We start from the raw sequence: 13,436 nt of genomic DNA, 5'->3' as shown, positions 1-13,436 counted from the left end.
AAAAAAAAAAAAAAAAAAAAGAATACAGCTGGTTACCATCCAATGTGATATATTTTAAGACAGATACAAGCACAAGATGCTCTGGGAGCACAGAAAAGGGGTACCTGACAGTCACGGGATGGAAACATCAGGTGATACCTAAGCAGGAACTATGAAAGACGAGGAGAAGAAGCTATACTGGTGCCCAAGAGGCACCTCCCCTTTGGTGATTCTCAATCAACAGTAATTTCCAGACCAGGCACAGAAATCCCAGCACTTTGGGAGGCCAAGAAGAATGGATCACTTGAGGTCGGGAGTTCGAGACCAGCTTGGCCAACATGGTGAAACTCCATCTCTATGAAAAATACAGCAACGTGTACAAATGCTATTAGACAGGAAAGAGCAGAATAGTTTAGGGGAGGTGCAAGTAATTAAGAAAGATTCAAATGATAAAACAAGAAAAAAAAAAACAAAAAGACTCAAATGAAGCATAGGTGGGGGATATCAGCATGTGAAGATGTCAAATAGAGGAGGAAAGGCCAGAGCTTGAAGGATCTTGACTCCAAATATTTGGGTTTGATCCTCAAAGCTATGAAAGCAGATTTGTTTCAAAAGATTACTCAGGGGTCAATGTAAACACTGGAATAGGGAAGTGGGAAGCACTGGAGGTGAAAAAAAAAAATCAAAGAACTCTTCTAAAAAACAAAACTTGGCCAGGCGTGGTGGCTCACACCTGTAATCCTAGCACTTTGGGAGGCCGAGGTGGGTGGATCACCTGAGGTCAGGAGTTCAAGACCAGCCTCGCCATCATGGTGAAACCCCATCTTTAAAAAAAAAAAAAAAAAAAAAAAAAACTCACCTACTGTCAAGGCTTGAATCTGCAACAACCTGAAGGCTTTCCAAAGATGACCCATCATTTACATGCAGGAACAAGACTTCCTTCTGAGATCGGACAGAACGAACCCATCCCTAAGGAAGAGAAATATTTCTAAGGCAAGCATAAAACATTTTACATTTTCATTACACATCACATAGAAGACTAAATGAAAGAAAAACATGTTCTCACAATCCTGCCTCAACAAATCAACTTCTTTTAGTTTACCAATATGCATACTTAATTTTGTATGTTCCAATCACAGTGAGATACACATTTTGGTATTCTATGTTTTGTTTTCATAATAAAGCATAACATTTTTAAATGGATGCCTAATATTCCTTCATGTTGAGGAGCCTAAGTCACAGAACCAATCCTCCTAATATTGGCAATTCCAGGTCCTCCTAGCCCCCGGCCCAACAATAAATAACAGGGCACATATCCTGGTGCCTTTCTCAGGATATGGGACGCACCCTTATTTCTGGTTTCACTTCGCATGCTGCCCAGAAGGAACTTCCTCTTTGGTGATTCTCAATCAACAATAATTTCCAGGCTGGGTGCAGAAATCCCAGCACTTTGGGAGGACGAGGAAAATGGATCACTTGAGGTCAGGAGTTCAGAGCCAGCCTGGCCAACATGGTGAAACCCCATCTCTACTAAAAACACAAAAAGTAGCTGGGTGTGTTAGCACTCGCTTGTAGTCCCAGTAACTTAGGAGGCTGAGGCAGGAGAATCGCTTGAACCTGGGAGGCAGAGCGATCCGAGATCACCTCACTGCACTCCAGCCTGGGTGACAGAGCGAGACTCCTGTCTCAAAAACAAAACGAAACAAAACAAAAAACAAAAAAAAACCCTAATTTCCAAACTACCACTTTCTTACTTTTACTTTTTAGTAAAAGTTAACATGTATTGAGCACTTTGTAATGTGTTCCTATTCGAAGCTCGTTATAAATATTATGCTACTTAATCCTCAGAACTTAACAAAGTGGTTATCACTTATCATTTTAGAGCTGAAGAAAATTATTTAGAGATGTCAGGATAATCTCTCTAAATAGTCCAGGACACAGTGACCAATCAGTTGAGTTGGGATTCAAAAGCAGTTCTGACTTCAAAGTTCATGTTCTTATCAACGAGCTTTTCTGAGATGCTATTATAATTCTGCCCCATCCCCAGTTCCTCTACCTAGGGAACATACCCTTCAGGACTTTGCTGAAATGTCACCTAATGCAAGATATCTTCCTCAACCTTCTCAGTAAGTAACTTCCTGTTTTCTTATAATTCTTTACTTATCTTACTACCAATTATCATATTGCTATAATTATTTGTTTTAACCATTGGAAAAGGGCTGTCCTACCAAAATATAATGTGAGTCATGTGGGTAATTAAAAAAATTTTTAGTGGCCACATTAAACATAAAAACAGATGAAATTAATATTTTTACTTAACCTATTATACCCCAAATATTATCAACATATAATCAATATAAAACCATATTGAGATATTTTGCATTCTTTTTTGTTCTTCAAAATTGGTTACGTATTTTACACTTACAGCACATCTCAGCCAAACTTCAAGTGCTCAGAGCCACAAGTGACTGGTAGCTACCATATTAGACCTCACAGGACTAAAATGAAATCCTCCAACCTGGGCAGCAAGTTCTCCTTCCATCTTTGAATTTTCTCTTGACTAGCACACAAAGTATCATTAATGTATGCCCAATTAATAAACCAAGAGACCTATGGAAAGAATATGGAACTCAAAGAAATGCAGAGACGCAGACTGGTCACACTGCTAAAAAGCAAGGATATGTGAGGACAACAAAAATAACTTCAATAGCAAGCCATGACTGTTCCACTACACTCATGGGTGACAGAGCAAGAATCTACTAAAAAAATAATAAATAAATAAATTAAATAACCGTATCTGCCGGGCTCACGCCTGTAATCCAAGCACTTTAGGAGGCAGGACTGCTTGAGTCCAGGAGTCCGAGACCAGCCTGCGCAATATAACGAGACTCCACCGCCACACAAAACTTAAAAATTACAGCGTGGTGGTGCATGCCTGCAGTTCCAGCTACTCTGGAGGCCAAGTTAGGATTGCTTGAGTCTGAGAGATGGAGGTTGTAGTGAACTGAGATCACGCCACTGCACTCTAGCCTGGGTGACAGAGCCAGACCCTCTCTCAAAAAATAAATAACCACATCAGTGCACTTCAGCAACCTAATAAGAAACAGTCAAACCGCTTTGTTTATTCTGCTTTTCTATGTGGAGCTGCTGCAAATAATTAGCTAGAGAAATAATAGCTGCTAACATTTGTAGACTATGGGCCACTGTTCTAAATATCTTATTTTCATTACCTCATTTAATTTTCAGGACTCAGGGACAATTACCTCTATTTTCCTAAGATGAAAATAAGTTGTAGAGTGCATAAACGCTATGCAGATTTAAACCTAAGCAGCTTAACTCCAGAGCTCTTTCAAACTGCTACATTCCACTCTTTCTTCTAATTCATTAAAAGTAAATTACATGCACAGTCCCACTTTAGGCACTGAGGTGGCTAGAAGTTTAAAAGGCACAGTTTGGTTGAACAAGTATTTGCTGTCAGCCATGTGTGAATACAAAGGCAGGTAAGACACGGTTTCTGCTCTCAAGGAGCTAAGTCAGACAAGCACTTCATAACCCTGGATACTCATTATAAGGAATAAAGGTAGAGAACGGGGGCTCGTCCGTTTACATCTTTTGGTATGATTAACAAGTTACAGGTAACAGCCAGGAATCATGAAAGCAAAGTTCCAGCGCTTTACAGTCACCGGAACAGTTTTGTGAAAATGGAAAGCAAAGTGGAAATCCGCGACGCCTACCTAACTTTTCCCTGCTGGTGGTTCTGTCCGACCCGACCGCAAAAGAAACGCTACATGTGGATGTGCTATGTAAGTCCCTACAAGAAAAAACCCATACCCTTCCCATTCACCAACCTGGACCTTAACACGTTCCTCACTCGCGTTCTGGGCCCTGAGAGCGTCCCGCACGCTCAGTTTGGCTGAAGGTTTGTGCCTGGGGCAGGGGGCAGAGGAACAAAAGCGCACCGCCCGGAGCAAGCAGCGGGCCCCCAACATCGTGCGGCCGCCCTGGCCCTCCGCGAGAGCAGCCCAGACGTCGCGGTTCGAACGCGCCTGCGAGGACCCTCCCTTCTCAGTGGCTGCCCTTCCGCGGCTACAGCTCGGCTATAAGATGCTCCAGAACCCTCCAGCTGCACGCTTTCTCCTTCGGGACTCCCAGCTGTCCCCACAGAACCTTCCGTTTCCCTCTCTTCCCAACGGGGCGGAACAGACAGGATACTTGGCAAACGCCAGAAAGAAACCAAGTGCAGTAGGTAACTGGAGCGCCCCACTGCCCGCGACAATTCTAAACCTACGTACCGACCCCAGGCCGCAACATGCGCGGCCCCTCGTACGTCACCACGCCAACACTGCTTACATCAGCACGCTACGGCGAATGCGGGAGAGCATGCGTAGTTGTGACCCAGGCATAGGAAAGTGTGCGGGAGGGGGCGGGGTCAGGAGCGGAGACGGGGCGGAGCTAATGCCTTAAGGTTATAGGGATTATCGCTGAAAGAACCAGGGAGCACGTTGGGGTGGGGTCTGAGGGTCTTCATTTCTACAGTTTCCAGGTGAGGCTGAGAAACTGAAAGGCATGTAGTGACTGATGGAGACGGTTTCCCTCTCCATCAGTCAACAACTAATAGGGATCCAACTAAGTGGAGGCTCTTAGCTGTTGACAGGATTTTTGCTTAAAGAGGTCAGTTGTTCCAGAGTTCTCCGCAGAGAAAAATCAGACATAGCCCCTCTGCGCCAAGTCACAGTTGTGTGGTATCAGACAGCCAAACAGACAATTGCATAAAAGGGTGATCAGTTGCCTGACAACGCCTAAGCATAGGACTCCAGAGGTGGCTTCCTGGAGAAGGTAGTCCTCTGACAGGTACATAAGAGGAACTGGAGGGACCTTGATACGGCAGGCAGAGAAGGCAAGACGGTGGAAAGATGTCACAGAGACTGGAGGAATGCCAAGTGTTACCGGCCAGAATCTTCCAAGTCTCCCTCTTCCCTCCAACACAGCTATCTGCATTTGTTTGACCTGGAAACAATGATCCTTTTACATATTAGGCTACCTTTTAATTTACCCAAAAAAAAAATTTTTTTTCTGTAACTCAATGACAGGAAAAAGTTTTTATCTAATTTAAAAAATAAAACGTGGCCGAAGCGGTGGCTCACACCTATAATTCCAGCACTTTGGGAAGCCGAGGTGAGTGGATCACGAGGTCATGAGTTTGAGACCAGCCAGGCCAATATGGTGAAACCCGTCTCTACTAAACATAGAAAAATTAGCTGGGCGTGGTGGCGCGCGTCTGTGATCCCAGCTACTTGGGAGGCTAAGGCAGGAGAATCGCTTGAACCTGGGAGGTGGAGGTTGCAGTGAGCCAAGATTGCACTACTGCACTCAAGCCTCGGTGACAGAGAGAGACTCTGTCTCAGATAGATAGATAGATAAATAGATAGATAGATAGACAGACAGTAGTTTGGCCAAGTACAGTGGCTCACGCGTTTAATCCCAACTGTTAGGGAGGCAGACGCAAGAGGGTTGCTTCAACCCAGGAGTTTGAGACCAGCGCTTGCACTTGCTCACTTTCTCTCTCTTTCTTTCTCACTTTTACCTTAAAGTTGCCACTATTATTATGCCCATTTTACAAATAAGAGAACTTAGACAAGAAAGGCTAGATGACCCACTTAAGGATAAGTGTGAGATTTAAACCCAGAAGGGCTGGCTCTATGCACTAAAGCATTATGCTATATTATACAGTATCCCAAGGTGGAAATGAAATCATGGTCCCTTCCATCAAGCAGCTCATGCTTTAGAGTTGGAGACAAGTAAGAAAAGAGACTACTGAAATATAAATCAGTAACTGCACACATAGATGTATGAGTTGTTCTGCATTTGTTTGGCCTGGAAAAAATCACCCTTATATATTCGGCTACCTCTTACATTTCTCCAAAAAAATTATTTTGGAAGGCCGGGGGCGGTGGCTCACGCCTATAATCTCAGCACTTTGGGAGGCCGAGGCGGGTGGATCACGAGGTCAACAGATCGAGACCATCCTGGTCAACATGGTGAAACCCCGTCTCTACTAAAACTACAAAAAATTAGCTGGGCATGGTGGCGCGTGCCTGTAATCCCAGCTACTCAGGAGGTTGAGGCAGGAGAATTGCCTGAACCCAGGAGGCGGAGGTTGCGGTGAGCCGAGATCGCGCCATTGCACTCCAGCCTGGGTAACATGAGTGAAACTCTGTCTCAAAAAAAAAAAAAAAAAAAATTATTTTGGATATTTTATCCAAATATTAAATTGGATAAAATATAAGATTATTATACATTACAATATATTTTATGTAATAAAAATGTGCTCCCTGATTCTATATAATAAAAAATATAATAAAATTATAATTATAAATGATAAAATTATAATATATTGCATAAAATATAATATTAGTCTAGAGGAGACAGTTAAGCTGAATTTTTGAGGAGAATCAATATTTTGCCAGGTAGGCATGTAAGAAAATTTCCTGCCAGAAGGTGGACAGGAAAGGTTGCCAAGAGGAAAAATGCCCTGGAAAAATTGTAAAACAATTCTCAAGACAGGCTAGAGGGCGGAAGTGAGGACTCCAACAGCAGTGGACAAACATTTCCCTTTCCTCTCAGATTTCTCGCACCATGGCGGCCCCTGCCCAGCAGCCTACTCAGCCTGGCGGCGGGAAGCGCAAAGACAAGGCTCAGTATGTGTTGGCCAAGCGGGCTCGGCGCTGCGACACTGGCGGGCCCCTTCTGCTAGAGCCCGGGCTACAGGGCATCCTCATCACCTGCAACATGAACGAGCGCAAGTCCGTGGAGGAGGCCTACAGCCTGCACAACGAATACGGCCACGGCATGTATGGGCCGGAAAAGCTTACAGACAAGCATCAGCAGCCCTCTGGAATTGAGGGAGAAGATGGTGATGTGGAGGCTGCCTTGAAGAAAGAAGTTGGTGATATTAAGGCATCTACAGAGATGAGGCTAAGAAAATTCCAGTCAGTGGCAAGTGGAGCAAATAACGTCGTCTTCATCAGGACACTTGGGATAGAACCTGAGAAATTGGTGCATCATATTATCCAGGAAATGTACAAAACCAAGAAGAAGACGACTCGAGTTATTCTACGAATGTTACCCATCTCAGGCACATGCAAAGCTTTTTTAGAAGATATGAAAAAATATGCAGAAACATTTTTGGAACCCTGGTTTAAAGCTCCGAACAAAGGGACATTTCAGATTGTGTACAAATCTCGAAATAACAGTCACATGAATAGAGAAGAAGTTATCAGAGAATTGGCAGGAATAGTGGGCAACCTCAATTCAGAAAATAAAGTGAATCTCACCAATCCACAGTATACGGTGGTAGTAGAAATCGTCAAAGCTGTCTGTTGCCTGAGTGTTGTGAAAGATTACATGTTGTTGAGAAAATACAATCTCCAGGAGGTGGTGAAGAGCCCTAAGGATCCAACACAGCTTAACTCAAAGCAGGGAAATGGGAAAGAAACTAAATTGGAATCTGCTGACAAATCAGATCAAAACAACATAGCAGAAGGAAAAAATAACTAGCAGGTACCAGAGAATACGGAGGAGCCGGGGCAGATAAAACCAACGTCTAATCCGCAGGAGGGAGGAGGCAAACCTGAACTTGCAAGTGAAGCCACAGAAGGATCCAAGTCAAATGAAAATGCCCTCTCATAGGAGGTCATTTGGTGTTGAGGTGGGTTTTCCAACTGGGGTTCTGTGAGATGTTGCTGGGGTTACACCTGAAATTCTGACTAAAAACAGTTTTTTATTTGTGTGCTGCATTATGCTGTTCTCACAGTAGTGAACAGTGATCACGCAGCCCTGTTAACAGTTTTGTTAGGGATCTTTCAGCCCTCCTGGTATTATGTATAGGCAGACCCATGTGCTACTATTGCAAAGAGGGGAGGATGGGAGAAGGGGGATGTTGGCCTCTCCCTGGCTTCTCTTATGCAGCTGACTTATGGGAGTAAACTGTGAAGTAGAAAATCAGAAGGAAGTTTTCATTCTAAGGAAGGAATTTTTACATGCCACAACTTAGCTGTCCCCCTGCCACTTGGTTGTAAACACTGCAAAAATGTGGATTATGTAGGTTAGAAGTGAATTGTTTAGTGAAGTTTTTGGACTTTTGTGATTTTCTTGTTTGGCTATGTCTGTTTTTTGTTTGTTTTTTTAATTTTAATTTTAATTTTTTTTTTTAATAAAGACGGGGGTTTCACCATGTTGGTCAGGCTGGTCTTGAACTCCCGACCTCAGTTGATCCGCCCGCCTTGGCCTCCAAAGTGCTTGGATTACAGGCATGAGCCACCACGCCAGGCCTAGGTTATATCTGTTTTTATATTTTATTAACATTGGTGTGTAACAAAGCTGACAGTTCAGTGCTGCAATTCTGGAAGGCAAGATGTGAAAAAGGAGAACCATTTTAGGCATAGAGCTACAGACATTACTGAAAAAGTTGTTGATGAATTTCAGTCTTCTGAGTATACTTCAGTATACTAGCACAGCAAGGGACACAAAGAAATTCTGTCTTCATAACGAAAGCTACTTCTCAATGGTTTTATATGGACTCAGTCCAAGCTGTCCTGTCCCGTTGTGCGTTGTCTGTGGCATGCAACTTAGAAAACTAGCAGTTGTAACTAGAAATCATAGCCACCCGAGAAGAAAGGATATTCATTATTTTCAAATGGCTTTTGGATTAACAGTAAGGCTTTTGTTCAGAAACTACATTTAGTCAGAAGGTTTAGGAAGCAAATTATTTAGTAGCAGAACTTATCTCAGGAAAGGAAAATATGCATAGTTGGTGAGAATCTAATAATAACATTAAAATGCTGGGGCAAGATGCAGTACAAAATTGAAAAGACTTTATTCTCAGTAAGTTGATTTATTGATATTTCATGTGATACTAAAAAGATTTTGTATAATTAACTGAAAAGGTGCAGCTTCTCTATCCAGGATGATGAGTCAACAGGTTTCACTAATATTTGTCATGCTGTAGCATTTGTAACATTTGTAAATGATGAAATTTCATGATCATGGTATCTCCCCTGCCAGGTAAGTGTAAATGATGAAATTCAAAGAAAACTTCTTCTATTGCTAGGAGCCTGCCAAAACAAAGGCCAGTATATAATGTTGTGACATCATATCTGATAACCAGAGGTCTGTTATCTACATTCCTGGTGCCCCATCAGTGGTTGTTTCCATAAGTCATTTTGCGTTATTAAAAAAAAAAAAATCCTGATGACATTATAGCATACTGCTTTCTTCCCAGAGATGCTGATACCAAAAACTTGAAGATACAGTGATGTTCTGAATGATGCTGCAAAACTGGTTACCTGTATCAAAGACCCATTTATGCAGAAATGTTAAAAAAACACCCAAAACAAAAACCTGGACAAACAGCATATAAGCTTTCTGCATCATACATCCAGTGGCTTATCAGAGGAAGAATTCTCTACAGGATATTTGAGTTGAAAGGTGAATGCCAGAGTACTTACAAGGAAACAGCTTTTGCTGAGTGCTTTGGAAATAAAAAATGACTGGAGGAAGTAGTCTATTTAGTAGACATTTTTCATCACATGAACAAATGAATAAGTCTCTGAAAGGTTCTGGGGAAAAATTTTTTTCTTAAAGTGACAAGAGTCTTAGATCTAAAAGGAAACTGACTTGCCACTTTGCCAGAGGAGTTCTTGAAATGTTTCTGTAGTCACTTGGACTTGAAAATGAAGAGTACAACTCTCAAATCTTGCTATAACCCACCTGGAGTAACCATAAAACCCAGTTAAATAGCATTTTTTTCTCCTTTTCCCAGCACTAGTATATAACTGCATATGAAGAACTTTTTCTCTAAATCTGCTCAGCTTGAAATTTTGTCTCTGATGGAAGCGAATGAACACAGCCCTAGTCAGAAACAGTCCTAGGTTTCTGTGAAATAAGAGTATTCTTCAACTTAGTGCTCACACTCACATACAATGAGGGTTCCCCGCAGGGTTTTCCTGAATTTGAAAGTGTTTTCAAGGCCTATTTTTGGGTAAAGCAATTGAAAAAGGCAGACACCAACAAAGTCTGCAGAATAAACTCTCCAGATTAAGAATATTAAGGAGCTGTAAAGTTAGCTTGTGGAAATAGGCTTATCCTTAAGTTTTAAAAAGTTAGGAAGTAGTAAAAATGTTAGGCTTCCTGCACAAGTGGCTATGTTTATTTAATGGCTAGTGAACATGGGAATATATTTTGATCCTCCTAACTAGTGGTTCTGTTTTGTAAACCAGACTAGAATGATTTGAGAGGGGCAAAGATAATAGGCAGGACTTTCCTTCCATAGCTTTACGTATTTTGAATGTTAATGATGTTGAAGTTACCTTGAAAGGATTGATGAGGATTCTTTTCTTTTTTTTTTTTTTAAACCCCTGTTTCCCACCTTCGATAAGAGGATTCTTAATATCATTTAGGAGAATAGGGAGGATAGGATTTTGGTGCCTTCTTCAGCAGACTTGCTCCAAGACAAAGATTCTTTTATTTTGATAGTGTAAGACAAAAGGACTTGGGGAAAAATTGGCCATATGCCTACATACAACTTTGTGGAAGCTGCTACTCTATGGAATGATTTTGATTTTATAGTTTGTTTTTAATTGCCTTTTATATTTATTTGTATTTGGTAAGGCTCAGTAGTTACACAGGCTGTTCTTTCCCAGCTACAAAATCCTGTGCTTGGTTGTAACCTGAATTCATTAAAAGATTTGTTTTCAGGTTTATCAACTGTTTATTTTCACTGAAATTTGAACATGTTATTTTATAAATGATGAGGTTCCAGGGTAGGAAGTAAGTACTTTTTATTCCCCTTTAGTTTTTCTTTTTAAAAATGACGTCGGTTAAAAACAAAAAAACTGCAGTCTGTGGTTTATAAAACTTGTTTAGCTCCATAGAGGAAAGAGTATTAAACTTTGTATTTTGAAATATGTTTATCTAAGGTTAAACATGGTTTTCCAGTGTTATTTTTTACTTGTATTTTGCTTTTGGTACAGCCAAATGTCGAGCTTGTTTTTCATAGTTCCTGATATTTTCAGAAAAATGAAAATAAATTTGTTCCCTACAAATTGGTGTTCTGTAATTTTTCTTCCTTTCTGCCTCTTAGTAAATCTCTTTATAGTGTATATATATGTATATCATAAAAGATGTTTATATGTCAAATTATAAAAAGTCATGGACATGATCCTAAAAAGAAAGATATAAAAAATATATTAACTACCCTCAAATAATGAATACTCCTAAATCCAAGTTTCAGATATTTTACAGTTAATTTGCTTCAAAATGAGGTACAGTAATACAGTATGTAATTTCATTAAATTCACTTACTGAGTTTTAAATTATTTGTACTCATTTTAACAGTATTTTAATGTCTTGAAGTTTGATCTCATAAAGATGTTAAGCAGAAGAAATTGTCTTGAACATTTATCTTAGGATGTATATCTTGAATTAATCAGGCACAAGATAAATAAAAAGATTCACTGTGTACATTCTTTTTCTGAGTAATCATTTGATTCCTGTTATTTTAAACACTATATCATATTAATTTAAACACATTATCAATACCTTTGTCAGTTTGGTTCTTAAAACAACTTTCGTCCATATATTTTTAGACTTTTATTTACTTGAAATTTTTTAACTAAGTAGAAAACAAAACTTAAAGCAAAACAAAATGTCAACAAAAATTTCAACCAGGAAGGATTTTAAACATTTTAAGAGTAGTCACTGAATTATCAGGAACAAATAATGAGATAAAGCAATCATGTTACTACTTAACCCTCTAGTTTTCTTATCAAGCTATGTTTGTTCCCATTCTTGGTCTCTTAAAACGTTGTGTTTGATTTTCCCAGTGATTGTCTTTGGGAGTTCTTCAACAAATTCCACCTAACTGATAGAAAAACGTTGAGACGCTTGCTTCCATCCTTCCAGTTGTCAGTGCAATAGGAGACAGCTTGCATGAAATGCTGAGACTGAATTTTAGAGTTGAGATTATCTTAGCCTAAGCTCATTGTATCTCATGGACACCAGAAACTGGTCTGTTTATATAGGAAAGACGACAGTGTAGCTCCATCTTACAGGTTTTTAGTGCCAATTCACTTAAATGCTTGGCGACAAGAAAGTAATAATCCCTTTACCCTATTGCTTTCCCGTAGTTCACACTAGTCCTAGGTCTCTACTGTTCCTGGTAGATGGACACTACACCTAAATGCAAAAAGAACACTTCCTGTCTTCAGAGCTGGATCCTGGAGGTTTTGAGGAAGAGTTTTTAGGTATAATTCGGAAGATACACAGTTTTCTTGTCTGCCCTGAGTTGACCATAAAAATCCTCTTTCTGTTCTGTGAAAATAAGACTACTACTGTATTTTAAAATGCACTCAAACAGCCTTTCTGAAAGTGAAGGTCACTGATTTAGTGAATTTAATGGAGAAAATGTGAGTAGTTCTTAGGTTGATATCAACTACCTTTTGACTGAAATGATGCTAGCTGAAATAGAAATCTCATGCAGAGGATTAGTCTGTATAAACCAATTCCACAGAAGGAAACTACAAGGCCATCTTCATGTCTTTATATAGATTTGTTCTTAAATCCCTCTTTGAAGAAAGTTTCAGGAAAGATTCCATGGTTTCTTTGGATATTATCTTCTTTCTGAACATTAAACCCCTTTGAATTTATAGGGGTATTAGGGCCAAGAGTCCTGGGATAGATGAGTCAAGTGCTGTCCCTAAGCACAGGGCACTTGGCAATTCTTGGCTACTGTGCTTTTCTCATACAGAATGGGACAAATTAGTTCTAGAAAGATTCTTAGTAGTGATTCAGTATTGCAGAGTTGATTAAAAGCTCTAGTTTATCATGTATTTGTACTGTTCTAACAAAACATTTTAGAGTTCTTAGGGCTAAACAAAAAAAAGGTATCTTCTACCTGTATAATGAGCTAATATAAAGTCAAAATCCAGTAAAATCTACATTCTAGCTTAGACCCTAGTTTGGTAACATCTGAACTTTACTTTTGGGCAAAATACTTACCTTTCTTGTATATTTGTAAGGTGCAATTGTTTTTTCACATGATCCTGAAACTCAAGAGTTAATTTCTCTGGGTTGTAGGACTTAAAGGGTAGAGCTAAGACAACAGAAGCTTTCACTACCTGCAACAGAAAAGTTAATTTATCTTGCTCTATTTGTTTTTCAGACACATCAAGAATCTGCAACCAGTGCTGAACACAGGTACTTACTATTTGTTAATAGCAGTTTGAATGATGACTGCAAATGCCAGAGATTGCCTCTGAAACAAAGCTTGGATACAATTACAAAGTGAGAGGCCGGGCGCGGTGGCTCAAGCCTGTAATCCCAGCACTTTGGGAGGCCGAGGCGGGTGGATCACGAGGTCAAGAGATCGAGACCATCCTGGTCAACACGGTGAAACCCCG

At 40.2% G+C, this 13,436-nt stretch overlaps 2 protein-coding genes and 1 long non-coding RNA gene across 3 annotated transcripts in view; 1 reads left to right on the top strand and 2 right to left on the bottom strand.

The window, feature by feature from the left end:
- The window catches only part of NARS2 (asparaginyl-tRNA synthetase 2, mitochondrial), a 147,773-nt gene extending 143,431 nt beyond the window's left edge, over positions 1–4,342 (bottom strand). Inside the window, exons 1-2 of the mRNA XM_037731819.1 lie at positions 3,828–4,342; positions 839–948 (exon numbers count right to left, since the gene is read on the bottom strand). Of these exons, the coding sequence (XP_037587747.1) occupies positions 839–948; positions 3,828–3,968 (251 nt within the window). The 5' untranslated portion in view covers positions 3,969–4,342. The remainder of the gene's footprint in view (positions 1–838; positions 949–3,827) is intronic.
- Positions 4,343–6,509: 2,167 nt separating this feature from the next.
- Positions 6,510–7,766, top strand: LOC108290130 (THUMP domain-containing protein 1-like). The gene is given in 1 exon segment (XM_037731822.1): positions 6,510–7,766. A coding segment is annotated over 1 exon segment (1,053 nt). The 5' UTR covers positions 6,510–6,615; the 3' UTR covers positions 7,669–7,766.
- Positions 7,767–10,560: 2,794 nt separating this feature from the next.
- LOC108290132 lies at positions 10,561–13,179 on the bottom strand. Its single transcript, XR_001819450.2, has 2 exons — positions 13,036–13,179; positions 10,561–11,895 (listed from the first exon to the last, which is right to left on the bottom strand). It is a non-coding gene; the product is annotated as an uncharacterized LOC108290132 (long non-coding RNA).
- Between the last annotated feature and the right edge of the window lie 257 nt (positions 13,180–13,436).

The sequence above is a fragment of the Cebus imitator genome, unplaced genomic scaffold (genome assembly GCF_001604975.1).
Source record: "Cebus imitator isolate Cc_AM_T3 unplaced genomic scaffold, Cebus_imitator-1.0 Scaffold424, whole genome shotgun sequence".
Taxonomy (NCBI): Eukaryota; Metazoa; Chordata; class Mammalia; order Primates; family Cebidae; genus Cebus; species Cebus imitator.
This window is presented reverse-complemented; position numbering and strand designations above follow the sequence as displayed.